Below are 22920 nucleotides of genomic sequence, written 5' to 3'. Positions count from 1 at the left end.
GGATAATTATCTTGTGCACCTTGAAATTAACAGATATGCACAATTCACACCGTGAAGTCACAAGCTTCAACCTCATTCATAGCTATCTTCCCATCTTACTTGGCCACCACATCACCACCTACCTAATTATTAGTTTGAATGGCCATGGTCTCATCAAACACAAAGCCAGTTAATATTATGATATTTGTCCACATCTTTAAACTCAATGATCACGTGTTTCCTTTGGATCATGTTTGTACAAGTGCATCCATTTCTTTTGACTTCTACATAGTGTTGATGTTTTGTAGCCTCGCTTTATTCTTGTTAATGTTTGGTAGCTTCTATCAGATAGCTCTTTGGATATACATGTAATTATATATGAGATATAATTCTATGTGAGATATAAACTTATTATATGTGAGAAATATATTTATATATATACATACACACACACACACACACACACACACACACACACACACACACACACACACACACACATATATATAGATAACAATAATTAAGTTTATATAAATTAATTATTTGAGTATTGAATAGACATGTCTATTCAATAACCTATGCTCAATATAAACGAAAGGATGTTGCATATGGAAAACATATACCAATGCAGGCAATGCAAGTACATTTGCAGCGATCCAAGAAACATCAACATGGTATCAGAGCTAGATGCAAATGTATATTACTTTTATAAGGAATAGAAGAGAAATGATAGGATGAAAAAGTGACGTGAACCAGTAAAGGTACAGTCAGAGACGGAATAACAGCACAATGGATATGTGAAGGAAGGCATTGCAGAATTGGAATTGAGTATTTCAAAATTAACGAAGTCCAAGGGAGAAAATGTCACATTGGTTAGATTTGACTTTTGCAGATTCAGCCCTCCAAATTGACAATTAACTTTTGCAGAAGAGATCCAGAGAGCAAATGTCACATTGCTTTGATTATTGACTGGGTTTGATTTAATTTTTCTCATTCAACCTTAATCTTCTAGAAGCGAGGCCCTTGTGAATTCCACTCATATGTGAGGATTCGATGTCACAAAAATAACAATATACACCACTCTTTTGCTCTTATGCGAATTTGTAGATGTAATCTATCTCTCATCGAGAGAAATAGGCCGTGCTAGAGAACCCTGGTGACGGAGATGTTTTGGGTATGTTGCAAGCAGATGTATTTTGACATAGCTATGACTGGCTTCCAAGCAGTATGCCATCAATTGACGAAGAGCTACTCATTGGGGTTTTAAATGTTTCTACATATTGACTCTCTATTGCAGTTTCTTTCCGTGGAAATTCTGTCAACTCTCCAGATCTTCCATTCGCGTTTTCCTTTGGGTTTAGACCATCTTTCTTTTATGGAAGTTCTTCTTCGTGTTTGGTGTATTAAAATACATTCACTACCATGTTCTTCACAAGCTAAAGATTTAAAACAAAGACAAGCAAGGGTACGAATATGTTGCATTCGTAATGAGTAATAAAAGCATCCAAGGTGAAGTGATATTGTACCCCACCACATGACTTAAGTATATTAAGGAAACATATATTCAAAGTTTTCTTATATTATTAAACAATACAATTGAGCAATATTTTTTGAATAAAATAAAATTATTAATGAATAAAGAAGTCATGTGAAGGAGATTATCTTTTGACTACATAAGATAAATTCACTTTTGAGTAAATTTTTCATGTATTCTATAGTAGATCTCTTTTCTTATTACTATAAGAACTACTTGCCTTGATCTTTTCCTTCGAGAATGTTTGTGCAGGAAAAAGAGGGAGTGACATTTCATTAGAGAGAATCTTGAAAGAGAGGGAGAAGATAGAGGATATGTTTCAATCAACCTTTAGTGATCTCAGACATATTGATTAAGCGGGAGTAAACCATGTTAAGATGGTTTCTCTAACGTTCAATAAGTTGTCATAGTCAAGAGGACTGTGACTATGTATGGACCTACCCCCTATGTACATCATGAGGAAGTGACAACTTCCAAATGATGTCACTTGTATTTGGGAGAAGTTGTTGTAAGGTGACGATCTTACAATCAACTTGTATTATGAGATCTAATAAATTGAGTAAATGGTGAATGTCTTGTATCTCAACATTCTGGGAGGCCATTACTCTTAGAGTGCTTGGTGAATATCATTGATATTCTGGGAGGCCAATACTCTTGATATCAAATGTGATATCTAAACGTTTTGAGTAAGTGGTGAATATCATTGATATTTAGGGAGGCCAATACTCTTGATATCAAATGTGATATCAAAACGTTTTGAGTAAGTGGTGAATATCATTGATATTCTGGGAGACCAATACTCTTGATATCAAATGTGATATCATACACTAGATTAAGAAATTGATGAATATTATATGTTGATATTCTAAAGATCAATACTCTTGATATCGTATGCTATATTAAATGGTGGAAAACTTCTGAGATATCCTTAATATTATTAATGGTGTAATATTTGTCCTGTGTTTATCCTCCCTTGCTAAGAGGGAGTGCTAATGTTTGGTAGCTTCTATTGGATAACTCTTTGGATATACATGTAATTATATATGAGATATAATTCTATGTAAGATATAAACTGATTATATGTGAGAAATATTTATATATATACATATATTTATATATATATATATAACAATAATTAAGTTTATATAAATTAATTATTTGATTATTGAATAGATATGTCTATTCAATAACCTATGCTCAATATAAATGAAAGGATGTTGCAAATGGAAAACATATACCAATGCAGGCAATGCAAGTACATTTGCAGTGATCCGGGAAACATCAACAATTCTGGACACCAATACTCAAATGTGATATCAAAATGGCAAATATCATATGTCGATATTCTATAGACCGCTACCTTATTGAGTACATGATGAATATCAAGTGTTGATATTCTGGAGACCATTACTCAGAGCTTTGGTGAATATCATATGTTGATATTCTGAAGGCCAATACTCTTGATATCATATATGATATCAAAATGTTGAATACTATCTGATCAAAGATATTCTTATATTACCTCAAATATATGGTCATGTGTTTATTCTCCCTAGCTAAGAGGTAGTGTTAATGTTTTGTACCTTTACTTGGATAAATTACATCAAGATACGTATATATATATATATATATATCAAAGTAACGAGACTCGGACTCAGCTCCGATGTAATGTCCCTATGTCAGAAAGTCTTGAAATTAAGGATAAATAACTTATATTCTTCACTCTTATCATCCTAATACCATTATCAACTCTTATAATTGATAATATCAATTTAAATGAGTACCATTATCAACTCTTATAATTGATAATATCAATTTAAATGACTAGTATCCATGTCTCTTACTGTTTGTGAAGTAGGTAATCTTGATGAATCCTTAGCTGATCTTATAATTAATTTGAATTTTATATGATGCCCATTATGATCTCTGTTGTGACGGTCTGGCAATTTATTATACAAGATTGTTCCATCTTATTGTTTCTCCTCACAATTATACCTCTATGCCCGAGGTAGTTCTAAATGGTTGTCATTAAGACTATGACATCACATAGAATGAAGTGGTGATTATACCCATCATGAATACTTATTCTTGTAATGGCAGTCTCTTCTCCAAAATCCAACGGATTTCTTCTTTTGTTATGCTTCTTTGGGAGTTGTGATGGCTCAAATGCACTTTAGTTAGTCTTGATATTAGAGACAATCTGAAGTTCTCTATTGTTATTTCTATTTATATATCCGATGAGTTATTTATATTTCAGTATTATTTCCTCTACTGATATGTGAATAAGAATAAATTGTTTGATTCTGCTTAGTCTATGTATACCTTGAAGTATTACTTGTTTGCTCATCTGATATGTCATTTTTATACCTATGATATGTCTTACTGTTTAATATGCATAATTCCCTACTCCAATGATCTTCCTCTATTACTGATTTTGATCTTCAAATGTATTCCTCTAAAGATCAACATGTTTTCTGAAGTGACCCCTTGAAACTATTCCCTCGAGCCTTACAACAAGAATGATTTTCATGTGTTATCATGACTACAGATTCTTGACTGATTCACAGATTGTATTTGTATTTGTAATTCTTGTAGACATCGCCCTGATCTTATTTGCTAGCCATAGGCTCTCTCAAACTGTTGACTAACAAAATACCAGGCTGGACAAATTATCGACTAATTATCCAGGTCAAGGTGCTGGTTTGATGATTCTGATCTCATTTTCTCCTACTCGATGATTGATTGAACATAGTTTGCAGACTCACGGTGCTCGAATGATTTTTAGATTATTATCTTCTGGAATTTGCGTGAGTTTATTGAGCTGGATTTTTGTCTAATAATGTTGGTCTTATCTCCTTGTTTCTCTAATATAGATTCCATAGATATATTTGCAGAAATTATCGCTGTTACCATGTGACGGGTATGAGGATCTCTGTTGTTCGATTATGCTTTGACTACTATGTCTATTTATATATATCAATATGTAAATTCTGTTGTCCTCTCTGTGTTCACTTGCGTGGACCCTCCTTAATGCCCTTTTTGTGGTTGTATCCATCTGCCTACTCGATAAATGTTCTGGACCGCTCTGCTGCTCCCTCTCCATCTTATTAAATTATCTATGATGAATATCCTTGTAGGATATACATATATTCTGTCCTCTTCTCGGGTGCTTGGTAGTTAATATATGTCTCCTTCTTTTTTTCCTTCCCCCTATAAGTAATCATTCTCCTCTAATATACAAGTCTGCGCTAAAAGTTGTGACTATTCATAAGTCTAAACTTAGCATATTGTTTATATTAAAATGTTTGGTTAATATAAACATGTTTGGTTGGTATATTTTAATTATAATATATATTTAAGATAGGCTAATAAGATTTAGCACTAAATATATATGTTATGCATTATATTAAATACTAATATGTTTATAATAATCAGATTATAATAATAATAGATTTATTATTATGACTAAGATATTTATTTAGGAATTCTTCTATATTGTTTTACTAATACAATTAGCTATATTATATTATACTATTTTCATAGTACCATGATATATTAATTGATATAATCTTATATTATATCAATTTGATAAATATATTTAATAATAGATTACAATATTTTTGTATTTATTTATTATTATTTTAATTGGTATTATTTATTAAGTTCAACCCTAGAAAGGGGGGACATTACATCTGACTTGGCAAGGGCAATTTGACTTGTGACCCAACTCAAACTCAGTCATGACTTGGCAGTGACTCGGCGAGTCAGGGTATATTAATAGAAAAACCTTAGAGAAATATTAAATATTTGATGACTTGGCAGGTTAAGGTCATGGGTCATTTTGACCTAGCAAGGGTAACTTAACTCGTCGACCTGAGTGACTCGTGGCGAGTCTCGTTACTATGATATATATAACTAAGAGCTTAATTATGATAATGAGTAGACATGTCCCATGAAGGGAGTCTATTCTCTCACTCTCTTATAAATATAAGGGTAAGCTACAGTTGGAAAACACATACCAAAATACTTGGCAGTGCTTAGTACATTTACAGCGATCCCGGAAAAACAACACATAGTTCACATTTAAATGAATACCTGCCAATGCATGTCAAGATCTCCACTTGGTGATTCTGTGTAATCCATGTTTGGCATGGTTATTGCAAATCATGTAATTGATACCCTTTTATCAGCCCATTCTAACAGATGCATGTATACCTTAGAGTGGATTTATGAAATTTTTTTGTTACGTCCCCAACCAATAATTTGTCCTTGTCTTATCTATCACAACCCATTAAAGTGAAGGCTTTAGCTTCCCTCTAGTTGACCACAAGTACCATATCCATCAGCAAATCTTAAAACAACATAGCATATAAAATGTCTAAAAATATTTTACTAACATTTAATCTTCAATATTGCATTCGCTACCACCTCCACACCTTCAAGCAACCCTCAAGCTTGTAGCTTTTCTACACTATACAACCAAACTATGTCCACTAATTCAATGGCACCATTATGCTTTTTTATCAAATCTCAATTGAGGAATCCAAATCAACATGCACTCCTTGTCAATAGATTCTTAAGTAGGTTTACACTTTTTTTCAATATGTTTGCTAACAAGGACAATCAACACATCTAATGTCTTAGCAAGCATTGACTACTAGATTGCCATGTTTTCCTATAATTTTGTGCCCAAGAGCAATAAGTGGAATTCTTCAATCTTTAGTTCTATATATGCATCATGTGTGATGTAGAGCCTCCCATGGTTGCATTCTATTCCGATGACAATACAATATTTGGTTTGTCAATATCTTAGTTGTGAGAGATGGTTAGAGTATGTTGTTTATAGTTTTGATCATATTTGCATGATGATGCTATTTGATGTGACACGATGCCTTATGATGATATCTAGTGTATTTTATATTCAAGACTATTGATTATGTTATCAGAACGATTTGATTGGATTTCTTGTAATATGGTGCCTTATATGTTATGTGTTCTTGCATATTTCAGTTATTGACTTTCAGTGATATATGCTCATATTGTCGTAAATGTTTATTTTAAACTGTTTTATATTTAAAATGAAATGCTTAATATAAAATGCAATTTTATTTTATGTGATATGTGCACTAAGGAGTAGAAAATGGGACGATCAATATCACAAAATTCTTTATGTTTGATCACGTCACTAGAGCATCAATATTCCATTAGGCAATTTATTGTTATTAAATGTGCTTCAGCTATTTATATTGTGATATTGTGAGCAGATGCACTTGATGTTTGCATGTTTTAATAAGTAGATACCTGACACCATTCAACCTGAGTTTTAGGATTTGAGTGTCTTTATCCCTGGCAGTGGCACAGGAGATAATTTCATTGGCCTTTCATGTTGAGCCAATACTGTCCTTGTATAAATAGTGTATCTATAATTGATTTATTATCCCTCCAATACGTGTTGGTAAATCCAGATTTCTTAATGCATTTTCTAATGGACTCGATAGGGAGTCTGTGCATTTAAAGCTCTGTAGTTGTCGCAGAGGATCTAGAATTAAATGTTGATTACATTGCTTTGAGCATTTATTTTATTTGCTAGCTAATTAGCCGCAATCGAATTCCATTTAATTGGAATTGATGTGATTTATTTTATTAAGTCAACAATTCCCTTAATTATTTAAGTGATTTTGTTTTAAAAAGTTTGTTTGAAAAAAGTGTCTTTTATTTTGGAAAAGTGAGTTCTTTTTACTCACTTCTCACTTTGGCTTTTGAGTGAGAATTTTGATTTTTGTTCTAATTTGCATTGAAGAAAATCACATTTCTACTTATTGGGTTTGATCTGCTTGCCAAATTTTGAGGGCATCAGCTTATTGGATTCGTGTCAATATTGCTCCACTTGGCATAAAGTTTAATCCAATTCTATCAATTTTTGGATTTTTCCTCTTTTTTTGAGCTTTCCCATTTTGGTGATACATAGGTGATTTTAGAACTTTTGTTATATATCATTGTTTTGAATGAAATTTGTTGCAATAATTGAGTGGGCTGGGAACTATTCCCCACTATCTTGTATATTTTCTTCACCTAGTTGGGTTTATATGAACATGTATATGTTTTCATTTTGAGAATTTAATATTTTGAAAGTATTATTCTGCCCAGTTTTTCATGAGTGCATGGATTTGGAATTTTATTTCATTAATGTGTAGTTGGGTACCTAAGGGCTACTGGGTTTTAATTTCATAGCTTTTTGTTGAGTTTGATTTTTGGCCATTCTCATGGACACATCATTTGCATGCCAACCAAAACTTTATGCCACTATGTTTGGTGTGATTGATCCATTGGATGTTGCAATACTCAAACTTGCTAATGGGATTGTAGAATTGGAATGTATTGAGGATGTTCGGGATATTTGATTCACATTTAATGTTAAAATGTCATTTTTACACTTGGTCATATTTTGCCAGAATTTGAGTATTTTCTTTTCTTTTCAGCATTTTGAGCTTTCTTCGTGTTCTAGTGAGATGTTTAATGGATTCAATAAGAATTTGCGCTCTGAAAAGCAGCAAATCAAGTGATTTGTTAAATTGGCTTGCTCTTGTGTTTACTCGGCTTGCATGCCTTGAGTGTTTTGGTTTGGATTTGTCCTCCAAAGGTGCTTCTTGATGCTCACGTATTTTTCATCCTTGGTGTACACAAAGTTGATGATGCATCCTATGTTTGGTCCTCGGTGTAGACCAAATGGACAATCCCTAGCTCATACCGTCCTTGGTGTCAGATCAAGTGGATGAAGTCCTTATTTCCTGTCCTTGGTGTAGACCAAGTGGACAAATTGCTTTATTTATGTCCTTGGTGTAGACCGAGTAGACAAGCTTCTTGTTTGGTCTTCGCACCATGATGTTGAGGCATAGGACTAGGTACATTGAGTAGGCATGGGGAGTTGCTCCTTATGTGGACCCTAACGCAAAAGTAGTCGTAGTGGAAGTGTCAAGGAGTTTCTTAAAAGGAAAATCATGATAAAATAATTGGGTATAAACATTAAACAAGATTAATAGGAATCCTTGGATGTTAGAGATTGACCCGTACAATTAGCAAAATCTATTGAATCCCCAAATGTCATGAGTGACCCAAGCGAGTTGTAGACGGTAATCGATCCTTGAATGTCAATATTGACCCATGCAAGCAGAGATACTCCCTATGGTTGGTCTTCTCATGTCTAGGTCCAGTAGGAGCGAATAGCACCTTGATGTTCGTGGTATGCGGTATTGTGATTGTGCTTTAGATGTTGGTTTGCATGTTGAGTGTTTTCCACATGTCACTATATTCTACATTATGTGTTTTGCATTGAATCATTGTACATTCCTATGAGATTATGCATCAGCTTGGTGTGAGTGTTAGCCCTTCTTGGTGTGAGTGTCTACCATATGGCTATGGTTGGGTTACTATCTCCACAAGCACAGTGGAGTGGGTTTGAGGATTCCACATAGTAGGGTGTTGTTGCACTTTGCCACTGTTGGGGATGGTGTACACGTGAAAACTTTCTTCCAGATATAGAGACTTTCTGTATTGAGTCCTCTATACTTTACTTTCACTTAGTGCTTGGTGGTATGTATTTATATTCTCATGTTGATTATGTTTATTAGAGTAGTTTCCTTTATGTTTTATGTTGTTGAGCTCTCGAGTGAGTATTGCCTTGATATGTGTTAATCTGGTACTCCCCAACGTGGTCATATGTTGGTGTCAACAAGCCTACCTAATACGAACCCAGATTAAGTTTTCATTTTAGCCTTTAAACCTGATTGTGCCAATCCCTAAGCAGATTAGTGCAAATGCCTATTCTTTTAATGCATACACCTCTAAGAAGAGTGCATACAAGGTGTAAATTACTGCGTATTCTTATAAGAGTAGCGCATACATCTCTTTTTTTAGCACATAAGCCTTAAGTTTTAGCACATATAAAATAATGAGCAATTCCCAAGCATATGTCATAAATGTAATTTCATATTTGGATACGTTTTTTCCTCAGGATGCCTTTCGCATATTCACAATTGGAATTTACATTCATTATGTTGTGTTATTTATCACTTCTATGTTCTAGGCTTGAATTACACCTTGTAATTGAATTGTGGCGAGAATAGATTATAGTCTCCTTGATTGAAAAATGTTAATGATGGTTCAGACATGACCACTAAGGTTTATGGATGATGTCTAGACTCTCACATGGGGGTTTAAATGTGTCTTCGACATTCACACTTGTATTATGAATTGTCTTGGAACCTTTGGTAGACTTCTAGTCCTTCGCTTGTGCATAATCATGTGAGGATTGTGGTTTACTTTCTTGCATGTATATATCTTACTTATGCTTTATAGTTATGTGATGTACTTATGTACATGATGTTTGTTGATGTTTCATGTCAAAACAAAATTGGTATGTGCATATTTGACCCTATGTTTCCAAGGGTTCCTTGATGAGGCATTACATCTGGTATTAGAGCCCATGTCCATACATTGGGATCTTTGTGTTATGCTCCCATTGTAATTGGTATGCATGATACATGGTTGTTATACTCGATGATGGTTATCATTTCTTGCTTGTTGCCTTAGTATGGCTTGTGTGTATGTTATTTGAGATTTGATCCATTTCTTATTTTTTTCTAAAAGGATACCTCCCAGGCAAGGACATGGTCAATAGAATGTCTGTCAAGACAACAACGAAGAGGATCACCATGAGGAAGAGTATCATGAAGATGAGCACCAAAAAGAAGAGAAGCATGAGGATCACTATGAGGATTGTAGAGAGGGTCGTGAAGGCCATAAGGATAACCCTTAGTTCAGCTATTACAAGAACTTATCACTAGGTTGGGACCTCATTAGGAAGAGTCTTGCTATGGAGAATCACAAATTTGATCAAGGTGATCGTGAGGAGAGGAGAGAGTGTGAGCATTCTTGTACCCTCCCAATTTGAGAGTTGAATATGGGTGAGACAATATAGTAGTAGATGTGGGTGTTATCTATGTAGGACATATGAGAGAACTTTTGAGGTCTTGTCCGCATATATTTGATGATTCATGTAAAGGTACTAAGGCCAAGACTTGGTTATTGGATCTTGGATGTTGCTTCACTATGCACCCTTATGCAAGCAACACTAGAGCTTGGTGTGCCATTATGCGCTTTAAGAGTTTTGCATCTACTTGGTGGCATATAGAGAAAAAATTCTAGTTGGTCATCATGAGCGTTTAATGGGAGATATTTGAGGAGCGGTTATGTGAACATTTACATTCTGACCAATATTATGAGGCATGTGCTAATGAGTTTCATGATCTCCAACAAGAAACTATGATAGTGGATTGAAACGAGCATAGGTTCCTTGAGATGAGGCAATATTCCAGTTACAACCATGATGAGCCTATGTTAGTTCAGCATTTTATTCAGGGCCTTAATGGTTGTATTATTGGAGATGTCTATATGCATCAACCTAGGACACTCACAATTGCCACCGAGAAGGCGAGACTAGCTAAGGGTGTTGCTAGAGGCTTTGATAGTAGGACAAGTGCACAGGTTCATAGTGCATATCTGTTTGGATCAATTGTGCATAGTACACAGGTATAGCCCACAAGTTCTGAAAGGGCATATTCAACACCACCTAGGATAGGTCACAACAGTGACGTAGATAGAGGCCTTCCCAAGGTCCATCCCACAAATAGAGCTCTAGTTATCATCAGCCAGGACACCATGGTAGTTCGAATCATAGAGACGAGTCTCAGATGAAATCAGGCATCAAGGAGTGTATCATAGAGTGGTCAGCAAAGCTCTAGTAGAGGTACTTCCTTCCAGTCCAGTGTACCCGCTATTGAACATGATAGTGGCAGAGGGGTTTGTTTCTCTTGTGGGTGGAAGGGCCATATTATATGCATTGTCCTTGGAGGTTGGCTTAAAGATTGAGTTAGAGGACCATTATTCTCAGCCTAAAATTGGGGATGCAAATAAATCTCACAATTTTTTTGCAGTGGATCATAATTGTCAAGATGAGCATCAAGGGACTGTGGTGGAGACTACAGGTGTGTTACATGGTATTACTACGTCTATCTTATATGATTCTAGTACTTCATATTCCTTTATTTCCCCCCTTCCTCATTGAAATTGAGAATGCCGTTCATTCTCTCCCCACCGTGGTAGCTGAAGAAGTCAGACAAGATTGCGCAATAGCTCTCTAACGAGCCAAACATTCCTCTTGCAACATTTTGAAGGATGAGATCCTTGCCTTTAAAAGATTGTGCAATTTTGACCTTGTTATCTCTAAAGTGAATAATGGCAATGCAATAGTCATTTTGAACAAGCAAGACTATATCACTAAAATATTTGACCTCTCATATTCTAGTAGCTACTACTCTATTTTTGTCAACCTTATCTTCAAGATCATGACGAAAGTCAAAGCCGCCATTTTGGGATCCACTCTTGATGAGTCAACTAAGAAGGGCCTTGTGCCTTCTAAATAGTTGACCCCGTGTATTTATGGGGTCTCAAAGATCTATAAAGCTAATGTTTTATGAAGGCCCATTGTGGACAGTGGACACGATCGGTTTCTCAACATACAAGTTAGCTTCCTACTTGGCCAAATTATTTTCCTTGCTCATGGGAAATTTTGATTCCCACATTAAAGATTCCAGTCATTTTGTCTAACTTAGAGAACAATGACATCTTGGTTAGTTTTAATATTGTTTCCCTTTTCGCCAAGGTTCCTATTCCCAATCCTATCAAGATTGTCAAGCACAAGACCAATGCAAAGGTGGCCTCGTTGGTTGAGTCGTGTTTGAGATCTGCATTCTTTTCCTTCCAAGAGATCATTTATAAACAAGTTGGGTTCCCCCTACCTTCGATTATAGAAAACTTATACATGGAACATTTGAGGAGATAGCCCTTCATTATTTCCCAATTAAACCAAGTGGTGGATGAGATTTATGGATGACACTCATGTTTCTTGGCTTCATGGTCTTAACAAATTGGAATAGTTCCATGCTCACCTCAATGATATTGCCTCTTGTGTCACTTTTACCAAAGAGATAGAATCAAACAACTACTAGCCTTTCCTTGATGTTCTTATCCTCAAGAAACCCGATGGTTCTCTAGGTTGTCAGGTTTTTTGTAAAGCCACCCTTACGGACCCAAAGTGATAGAATCGGACACCCAGTTAGCTTTCCTTGATGTTCTTATCCTTAGGAAACCCGATGGTTATCTAGGTAGTTGGTTTTTTTGTAAAGCCACCCATATGGACCCAAAGTGATAGAATCGGACACCCAGTTAGCTTTCTTTGATGTTCTTGTCCTTAGGATACCCAATGGTTATCTAGGTAGTTGGTTTTTCTGTAAAGCCACCCATACGGACCTTTACTTTCATGAGTTGGTTTTGTCAGTGTCTAATTTTTTTACGAGGGGACTTTGACATGTTCAGCTCTTGCAAGATCTATTTTGGTGGCCTTTCTACCTCTCATTCTTTGTTTATTGCTGGTTGGATGAAACGGATCTACCGTTGGAAGTGTTTTGGAGCTTTCTCTTCAAGGTTTGAGAGTTTTCGATTGGAAGGGGTGGGGTTGTTGGCTAGATCTGGATTTCTTTTGAGAGGGAGCTTTAACGTTGTCGGTCTTGCCCCTCCCCTTCCTTTCTTTAGTTCTCCTTTTTCCTTTGAAGGAACTCTTTGCATCATGTGTTTGGGTACGAGTGATCTCTTCCAATGGATCTTTGTTTCCCACTTGAGAGTGCAGGTCTGGTCTATTGGTTATGATGTTTTCTTGTCAAGGTACTTTCATGCTTTTAGGACATTGGCCTTTCCCTTCCTTCCTCAGGTTTTTGCTCTGCAAGTTGGGTTTCATAGTACAGTTTTCCTTTGAGCTATATTTGGATCTGCTGCAAGAGTTTTTAATTTCCTATTTGTGGTCATGAGGATGATTGTTGGTGTTGTCTTTCTTCAAAGAGGGGGCTTTGATGATTACAGCCCTTCGGTCATCTTCCTTCATTTCAGGATTTCTTCTCTTACGGTACTTCCTCTATGGTGGTCTGTTTTAGGTTCCTCCTGTGACTCCTTTTCTTGGGCAGGCAATTTCTTGACAGTTGACATTTAGAAGTTGGTTGGTGTGAAGTATCTTATTCCAGAGGGCTTTATTGGCTTTCCCCCTTCTAACTTTCTTCTTCTTCTCAGATTTCCCTGTTCCTTGGATTTGGTTTCTCAGTTTCCTGAAGCTCAATGTGGGGATAGTTTTTTTCTGAGTGGGAAGCTGGTTATCTTCTTGTGTTGGAGAAGTTTGAGGGTGTTGATTTTCTTTTGTCAAGAGCCTTTGATGATTTCAGGCCTTCCCTTCTTCTCTTTCAATCAAGGTATCAGTTTTCTACAGTAGGAGGGCTTTTGTTCTTGGTTCTTGGCCAACTTCTCTTATTGAGGTGGAGCTATCTTCTACTATGATGGAGACGGATGTTGGGCTTGATTCCATTGGTTGCCTCCAGCTCCTTGCGGCGGAAGGGCTTGTGCTTCCTATGAATTGGTTGACTTTTCATTTTGGGGTGGGTCTATCTTTTATTGAGGTGGAGATGGGTGTTGATCTTTGCTCCTTTGGAATCCTTTGGAGATGGATTTTGGTCTTTGCTTCGTTGGTGTTTATTCTTTACAGCTTCTAATTTTTCTTTCAATGGCTCCATTGAAAGTTTACTTTTTGTGTTCAGAACCAAGGTTTTTCCTAGATGTGTGCTTTGGGGAGCATTTATCCCCTTGATTGTTTGGTTTTTAGAACAGTTCTATGATGTAAGGCATTGGCTTTTGGAGCGGCTGTGCCTCTACCCTGGTTACAGTTTGTTTGTTAGCGCTGTGTTGGCTTTGGGCTGCTGGTTTTCAGATGCTTTCTTTCTTGCAGTGTCTCCTTTTTGTTAGTTCCAGATCCTTTCTATAATCCGATTGTCTCGGGTTTTGGAGCCCCTTCAAAACCTACTTTTGCCTAATTCAAATACTATATATTGCAATATTGTGAGCCACAGTTTAACAGGCACTTAAGTAATAAAATTGTGAATAAAAGGCACTATACAACCAAGGAGGAAAATCAGGACCTGAGATTCAGCAGATGATTTTAAAAGGTAAAAATTATAAAATGAGAGAGAACTACCATATGATACTCATAAATGCAATAACTCCCCAAACTACCGGAAGGTATGTCAAAAGGATAGCCTGTCTGGATAAAAATCTGCAATCCACACCAAACCCAAACAAAATGAGAGATATACTTGAAATTTTTAAACCAATACTCTAATGATACTCAAAGACATATTACTGAATATTTTAAAACTAATACTCTAATGATACTCAAAGAAATATTTTTGATAGTCACAAATAATGTGAGAAAAAAGCGAACTTTTAAAGAAAATAATTAACCTCTGGTTTTTTCTCCATTTCTGCTGTTAAAGCACCAATTGATCCAGGATGGAGTCTAGCATCATCATCTAAGAACAGTACATACTTGCTGTCTTTACGCATTCTTGCCACACCCGCCTATAGGTAGAAGAGAGATCTCAGGAAATTGTGCAGACAAACCCATATGAGAAGTTGAGAAGTTCAGAGTACGAAGATAGCAAAGCTTAGTGAGTTTCCATATCTTATCTCTTATCAGAAACAGATAACAAAGAAAAATGATTGAAGTGTGAACAAGACAGGAAGTCCTCTATGAAAAAATTATGAACCGATAAACCAAGTAGGTGAAATTTATAACAAATGTTCACCAAAATTGAATTCACTCAATATACTTGCACCTAGGTAAGCATGCATAGTAAAAAAATTAAATCGCAAATTAAATGCGCTTGATAGTTAAATTCATGATCTCACAGTTTCATGATATTTTCCAGCGAAAATTGAATTTTTTAATAACCACTATAACCTGACAGATATAATGGGTTAATCTGGACCCAAAATTGGGTTACATCACCAGATTTTAACAAACAGTTGCCTGGCAAAAAGTAAAAAGCATTCCAGTCTCAAGGGTTCGGAGGGTTCCCTGTGGATTTGGCAAGGGGCCTGACAAAATAATGAAATAAACCCTTAATGTTTGTCTTCTCTATCCCAATTCTGAATTTCATGTCTAGAAATGTCCAATCATTGAAAATGTGAATCAGAAAGTATATGAATTTTGAAGAAGAAAATATTAGTGAGTCACATGTAATAGATACTATTTGGACAAGAAATACAATTTCAAAAAATGTATTTATGCATCGAAAAATAACTGTCTTATTTCAATTTTCAACCTAAAAAATTTGCGCTTTCAAAGACATTATGTCCCAATATCCCCTTTTGAAGGAAAAAACTATTGTGAGATGCATCACGTGCAAAAGACTATATTCTTGGGGAACCATGTGAGATGATGAACAGAACAAGGTAAAACAAAATTTCAACTCACCAGTTGATTATGTATTTTTTGGCTGCATGTTGTTGATAGTCCAGCTACCACAACTTTTGCATCGACCTGATTCTGATAAAAAAGAAATAGAAAGCATTGGGTTATTCATATTGCTACAATGAATCAATGACTTCACAGTATATAGATGGTTTTCATACGCCATGAAGAGTTTTGTGAAGCATTTAGCTAGCTCCATCAAATATCTGACTGTATTTGACAGATTGTTCTCAGCCTTTACAGATGTGACATTGTGATACAATACGACACAAAAAAACTAGATCTGACACTAGGTCAAGTATAATGTTAAATTAACATATTTTAACTGCAGCTATGTAAATTCTAACTTCATTTTCAATGGTCATATTAAACTCAAAAAACTATATTAGTCCATTTGCTGTAAATCAAGACTACCACAGGCCATGCGATGAGTTAGAACTCAAATACTGTACTAAGGTTGGTTAGGAGCTAATTGTTTTAAACTTCTAAGTTTTTAACAGCATGTCACGTGTTTATGAATAAAGATATTTTGGACATAAATAAGCACTGTTCATTATATCATGTTATAAATATTTTGCATTGCAACAAGGTAAGAGGACTAGATAAGCTGTGTTACCCTTGAGGAAGATTTTCTTGCAAGTTTTATGGAGGAAAAATATCCTGAAAATAAGGATACTGTTTGAGAAGTAGGTCACCTGTGAGTAGTCTCTGAGAATGGCTGTCATTGAACAGCCAGGATATAAAAGCAGGCAAAAAAAGAAATAAATATCAGTGAGAATTAGCCATTCACAAGCCGATTCAAAGCTTATTTGTTGAGTGTATGGTAGAATTCTGCCTTCCTCAATTAGATTAAAATTCCTTGAAAACGTGAATTGCACTTTCATCATTGAACACATACAACTCCTAATGATAAAAATCACTCTGGTTCCCTTTTGGGATCAGTAATCCCTATGCCAACCAGCAAGCCCATAACTCGCATATTTCCTGAGAATGTAGTAAAAGTAATTGATATCACTCTGACTGCACTCTTGGATAGTTGTAACCCATTGTACTTGTGTGCTTACAAAATGCCCTACCGGCATAAATCCTATCTTGACATATCACTGAGAATATAGACCCTTAAAGCACTCAAGAGTGTATGGATCGACGTAGAAAAGCATGATTGGCACTCAACCTGAAGAACTACAGATTTATAGTACCTCAAGGCAAGCTACTTGACCACATTTTCTGTAAGGTTGGATTAAAGATAGATCCCAACATGGGTAATTGTGCATATAGAAGCCCCTAAGAATATCACAGGAGACAAGTTGTTCCTTGGGCATGTTGGTTATTACAAGAGATTTATAAAGAATATTGCACAGATTTCTTACCCACTAGACATTTTGATGAGGAAAGGCCGACCATTTCTATGCACTGAAGACCAAGAGAAGGCCTTCAACGAACTAAAGACAAGGCTAATAAGGTCACCACTCTTGGCATGCCAGAATTGGACTCAGGAGTTCTGTGTACATGTGGATACATCAAATTGTGCAACTGGAGCAGCAATCATGCAAGTGGGTCTGAAAGGGCTAGACCACCCCTTTTTTTTTTGCAAGTCAACTATTGTCAAAAGCAGAAAAGAACAACAACATGACTTAGAGGGAGGCACTTAGGATGGTGTACTGATGCAGAAAATTCATAAACTACCTATTGGTGACACCATCTACATTCAATGCAGAAACAAGTCCCCTTTAAGTCCTTTCCATGAAAACCTACTTCTGTAAATTTTGAGGAAACCCGAGTGTCTTGCCAAGGGTGAGTCATGTACTTCCTTCAAGATTTTCTGCTTCAATTTGGACACCGGCACTAAAAATATCCAATTTTTAGAGTAGATAATGTCATCCACCACTTTGTACCGATCATCCTATGTGTTACCATCCATTAGCTCACAAGAAAATGTGTTTTGGAATATTCTACCAACAAATGTGTCTTCCAATTAGCTGAAATCTGATTTAGTGAGCAAATGACAGGTTTCTTAGACAAGGCATCTACAACCACATTGTTCTTTCCTTTCACATATTCAATGTCAAAATCAAAAGCCTAAACCTTGCTTACCCATTTTTGTTGCCTCTCGTTCAAGCCTCATTGCTCTAGAAAATATCTCAAACTGCTGCGATCCATACAGACAACAAACTTGGCACCCACCAGATACTGTCGAAACTTGGTTAGCGCATGTACAATGGCCAACATTTCTTTGTCGTAGATGGAATATATGTGTTTCGTTTGTGTAAGGTTTCTACTCTCATAAGCTATGGGGTGTCTATCCTGCATCAATATCGCACCAATGCCTTCTCCTGATGCGTCGCACTCCAGAATGAATGGTCGAGTGAAATCAGATAATGCAAGTACGGGACAAGTGCTCATTGCCTCTTTCAATTTATCAGAAGTGAGTTGTGCCTTTTTGTTCCACTCGGAAGACCCCTTCTTTGTCAAATCCGTTAAGGGTGCGTTGAACTGAGAGAATCCTTTAACGAATCTCTGATAATAACTGCACAATCTGAAAAACCCTCACAAATCCATGAGTGGTTTTGAGGGAGGCCAACCAAGGATAGCCTGAATCTTCTCCTGATGAACTTGAACTCCATATTTACTGACAACATGCCCCAGGTACAATATTTCTGTCATATCGAATTCACACTTGGATTGCTTGGCGAACAAAGACTGCTCCTCCATGATCCTTAGGACTTCATCCAAATGCTTCAGATGCTCCTCTCATGTCCTACTATAAATAAGATCATCAAAAAATACCAATAAGTACTTATGCAATTGTTTGTTGAAAATGCGATTCATGCATGATTGGAATGTAGCGAGTGCATTTGTCAATCCGAACGGCATGACCAGAAATTTGTAATGCCCGTAGTGACAACGGAAGGCCATCTTTTCTACATCTTCCTTCCTCATGCGGATTTGATGGTATCTGGAACGGAGATCTATTTTTGAAAAATAGACTGTGCCATGTAATTCATCCAGCAACTCATCTTTCCTTGGAATGAGATATCTATTCTTTCTTTTTTTTAGTTCAACACACAGTAGTCCACTCACATGCGCATCGTCCCATCCTTGTTCTTGACTAATACTACTGATGATGCAAAGAGGCTAGAACTGGGAAAAATCCATCCTTTCTCTAGCAGTTCCTGAATAGTCTTTTCAATCTCATCTTTGAATTTCATGGGATGATGGTAAGGTGTGGTTATAACCAGCTTGGCTCCAGCTTCCAACTCGATAGTATGTTCAAGCCCTTGATGAGGCAGTATGCTAGGAGGAATGTCAATGAAAACTTTATCATGTTTACTCAAAATATTCTAGAGATCATTAGCCTAGTGAGGTGTTTGTTGCCCTTTTATAGGTTCCACCGAGAACAAAACAATGTGCAGCCCACGCAATGTCATCACACAGAAAAATTGCCTCCATCCTATGTGCAAAAACTTCCTTCAGGCCTTCATTTGCCATTCCACGGAGAACAACCTTCTTTCCATCGACAACAAAAGTGAAGTCCATCCATTTGAAACTCTAAGTGTATTCATCAAGTGTCTCCATCTACTGTATGCCTAGACTAACCTCCATATCATCAAGGTCCACTATGAAAAAATCTTTGGTCACCGTGTGATTCACCATTGTGATACTTAGCTGCGGAACAAGGTGTGTGCACAGCAGGAGGGTCCCTCCAGCAACCTTGACCTGGAATCCTACGTGCGTCTCCGTAGGTAGACCTTTTCATTTCACCAGAGAGGAGTTTAAGAAGTTTAGCATAGCTCAAATATCGAGCATCACCATAACCCTTTGTTCTTGAAGGGTTCCCTGTACGCGAAACACTGTGCACCTCGGGCTACCGGCTAGGGCAATAGTTCCTCCGCTCGTACCAACATTGCAATTCTTTCCCTATGGTTCAAACTAACCATGTTGGTGTCATCATAATGTTGGTTGTCTTCGGCGGGTATTTCTTCTTGTTTGTCCTCATCATCAAACACGACCTCAATATAATGGATCTTCCCTTTTCCTAGGCATCTGTGGCCCAATTCCCAAGGTCTCTTGCAATTGAAACATAGTTTCTTCCTTCGGAGCTCCCGTCTGGTAGCTTCGTCTAACGACGGCTTCTTGGGTAGAGGTTTATTATCTCTGTCCCTCGAAAAGAACAGCAATTTGGAATGTAACTTCGTGAGGATGATGTTGATGATGATGCCATACTTCATGCCTTCTTAATCGCCTCCGACATGGTGGTAGGATTGAACCCCTTTACCCAACCTTTCAATGGTTCTGTCAGTCCATTCATGAAGAGCACTACTCGTCTTCTTTCAAAAATGTTTGTGACCAAAACAGAGTTTCTGAAATTCCGCAATGTACTAGTCGACCGATCCAATTTGTCTCAGTTGTGCCAAATCTTTGAAATTGAATTCTGAATCTTTACCATCAAATCGATCTATCAATCTCTCAGTGAATTCCACATAAGTATTTATTTGATCATGCCCCAATATGATGGTGGCATGATACCATCATTCATGCCCAACTCCCTCTAAGTGCAACGCAGCAAATTTAATTGCTTCTTCTTCTGACATGAGATTAAGTTGGAAGTAGGTATCGACCTTCATTACCCACGCTTGCACAAATATGGATCTGGATCTATCAAATGGAGACAAATTTACTTTACTCAACTTTCTTCTGAGATCATCGTTAAAGTATCCTCAGTTTCTGCCTCCTAAATATCTCATTCTCAGATCCCCGTAATCTTTGTAGGATATATCTTCCAATCTTCTCTTAGTTGTTCTTGCATTTCTTCAAAGGTTGAGTGTTTCCCTCCGTGTGGTACCTCCGTCTGTGGGGGAAAAGACAGCATGAAAGGTCAAGAGCATACTGGATGAGGGTTTGATTTACCTGACATTGAGTCCACACTATGACTATTTTGTTCTCTAGATATTTTATTGTCTACCAATTTCTTGAGTCTCTTCCATGAGTCACTGAGTATCAGTGACCTGTGCCTGATTCCTCGCAAGTTCTCTCAATAGTGCCACGAGTTCGGCCGCTGTCAGTTCCAGTTTGGCAACAATTCTTTCAACGGAATGTGTCCTCTTTCAGCTATAAATTCTCATTCACTGTCCACAAGCTAGCAAGATCGCAGCTCTAATACCACTTTAATGTTCCGTAATAAATCCAAACTAAACGAGTTATAGGAAACCAAAATGGTTGTATGGATGTGACTAGGTATGTACAAACTAGAAGGTCGTATGAACTAGAATGGGGGTACTGTGTGACCGTACGAAGGCAAATGAACAGGCGTACAATAAGTTACCAAGGGTTGTACAGTAAAGGTCGTACGGTGGAGTGTGGGGTAACAAGTATGTCGTACGGTGATGAAATTTGGTGGTGCGGTGGATGAAGGGGGGATGTGGAAAGTCGTACGATGGGTGTAGACACTGAAACAAGGTCGTACGGTGGGATAAAGAGGGTTGTATGGTGATAGTGATGGATACCATACAGAAGAGGGTGGATGTTGTATGGGATGAAGTACGGAGCTTGCAGACAATAGAATGGACAGAAAATGCAAGAAAACACAGAACGTTCTATGAAATACCTTATTCATTCAACACAAGAGAATTCGATCAAATTACACATAATGATTTTACCAATTCACAAGATAATAGTGCTCTAATTTGCTAGATCCGAGCAAAGTATTACATGCAACAACGGAATAGGGTGAGGGTTGAATCCCACCAAAACCGCACGAGCCAAACAGAGAAGATCTTTCACTTCCAAAATGGTGAACAATCCAGAAATCCAACAAGTATTCGCGATATAAAGAAATAATCCAAAAATGCATACCTAAAGACTACATACAAGCCGTGCTGAAATACCCGTCGAGAAAATTCTCCGAGAGTGTACAAAGATAACCGATGGCAACACAAACTACGGAAACAAAATAAAAATGGGTCCGAGATATATTAAATCAATCGGCCCATTAACAATAGTTTGATAAATGATTTATTTTATAACAGGAACATTACAGAGCAATACCAAGTTACAACATTGGAGAAGACAATGGTTGAAAGAGAGTACCAATTGGAGAGAAGGATAGACATTGGCGAAGAAAAGGAACAAGAGCTTAAGAAGATCAAAAAAAAATCGAGGCCACCAACATGTTGAAGGAAGCTCAAGAGAGTTTGTGGCCAACTAATGCCTTCGGCAGCAACACCCTCAAGTTTCTACACTAACGTCCTTCATGCGTAAAAGGACATCCTCTTAGCCTTCCCCCTCTCACTAATTGTTCCCTTGTTTTGTTCGGTCGAGCCCCCAATTTTGCCTCATTCATCTAGAAGACAACTTTCCCTTTGAGGCCCGGGGGGGTTGATGTAGTTGACAAAAGTATATGATGTAGTTCGTTAAATAAGTATTGTTACATTTCGTAATTAGGATGACGTCCTGACTTCTTGTTGGTTAATAATTGGCATTTACCAATGGTTGGTAGTCTTAACCAACCTGGTACACTATTTATACTGTAGTTAGGAGATCGATCAATATCTCTAATTTGATGTACTAATTGCAAATCTATTTCGTGTTCATAGAAGATATCTTCCGAAAATGGATACTGAATATATTGTTATTTCCTATGTTTTATTAATGTGCATTTTCATTACTTTGTAAGTAGTTGAGTTAGGTAGTAAACAAAGCCCATGGATATCTACTCCCACATCTGATTTGATATGGGTAGAGGTTGCAACCCGTTTAGTATTGTTGACATTCCATGTATTCTCTAACATGTTGTAAGACATCATTCTAAAGCCCTTTCCAAGAAACATTCTCTCACCTACTCGTGCATCTTGTACAAGCCCGAATGACCAAAAAGTGATGTCATGACATGTCCTCAAAGTCCTTTCCTTCATTTTAGATTCAGGCATGAGATACTTCCGATCTTCATATAAGATGACCTCATCAATCACTTTAAACCTATATTCGTTCAATGACCCTTCCA

General features: G+C 36.9%; 1 protein-coding gene across 4 annotated transcripts in view; it reads right to left on the bottom strand.

Moving 5' to 3' along the window:
• The window catches only part of LOC149572131 (Nucleotide-diphospho-sugar transferases superfamily protein), a 137461-nt gene that overhangs the window by 58034 nt on the left and 56507 nt on the right, over positions 1–22920 (bottom strand). For 2 of the 4 annotated variants that reach the window (XM_089813423.1, XM_089813426.1), the window contains exons 5-7: positions 15924–15995; positions 14909–15025; positions 14643–14720 (exon numbers count right to left, since the gene is read on the bottom strand). In XM_089813423.1, the coding sequence (XP_089669549.1) occupies positions 14643–14720; positions 14909–15025; positions 15924–15995 (267 nt within the window). The remainder of the gene's footprint in view (positions 1–14642; positions 14721–14908; positions 15026–15923; positions 15996–22920) is intronic. The other 2 variants (XM_089813424.1, XM_089813425.1) reach the window with 2 other exon arrangements.

This window comes from Cupressus sempervirens, chromosome 2 (assembly GCF_028749045.1).
Source record: "Cupressus sempervirens isolate cs-2001-9-10 chromosome 2, ASM2874904v1, whole genome shotgun sequence".
Classification (NCBI taxonomy): Eukaryota; Viridiplantae; Streptophyta; class Pinopsida; order Cupressales; family Cupressaceae; genus Cupressus; species Cupressus sempervirens.
This window is presented reverse-complemented; position numbering and strand designations above follow the sequence as displayed.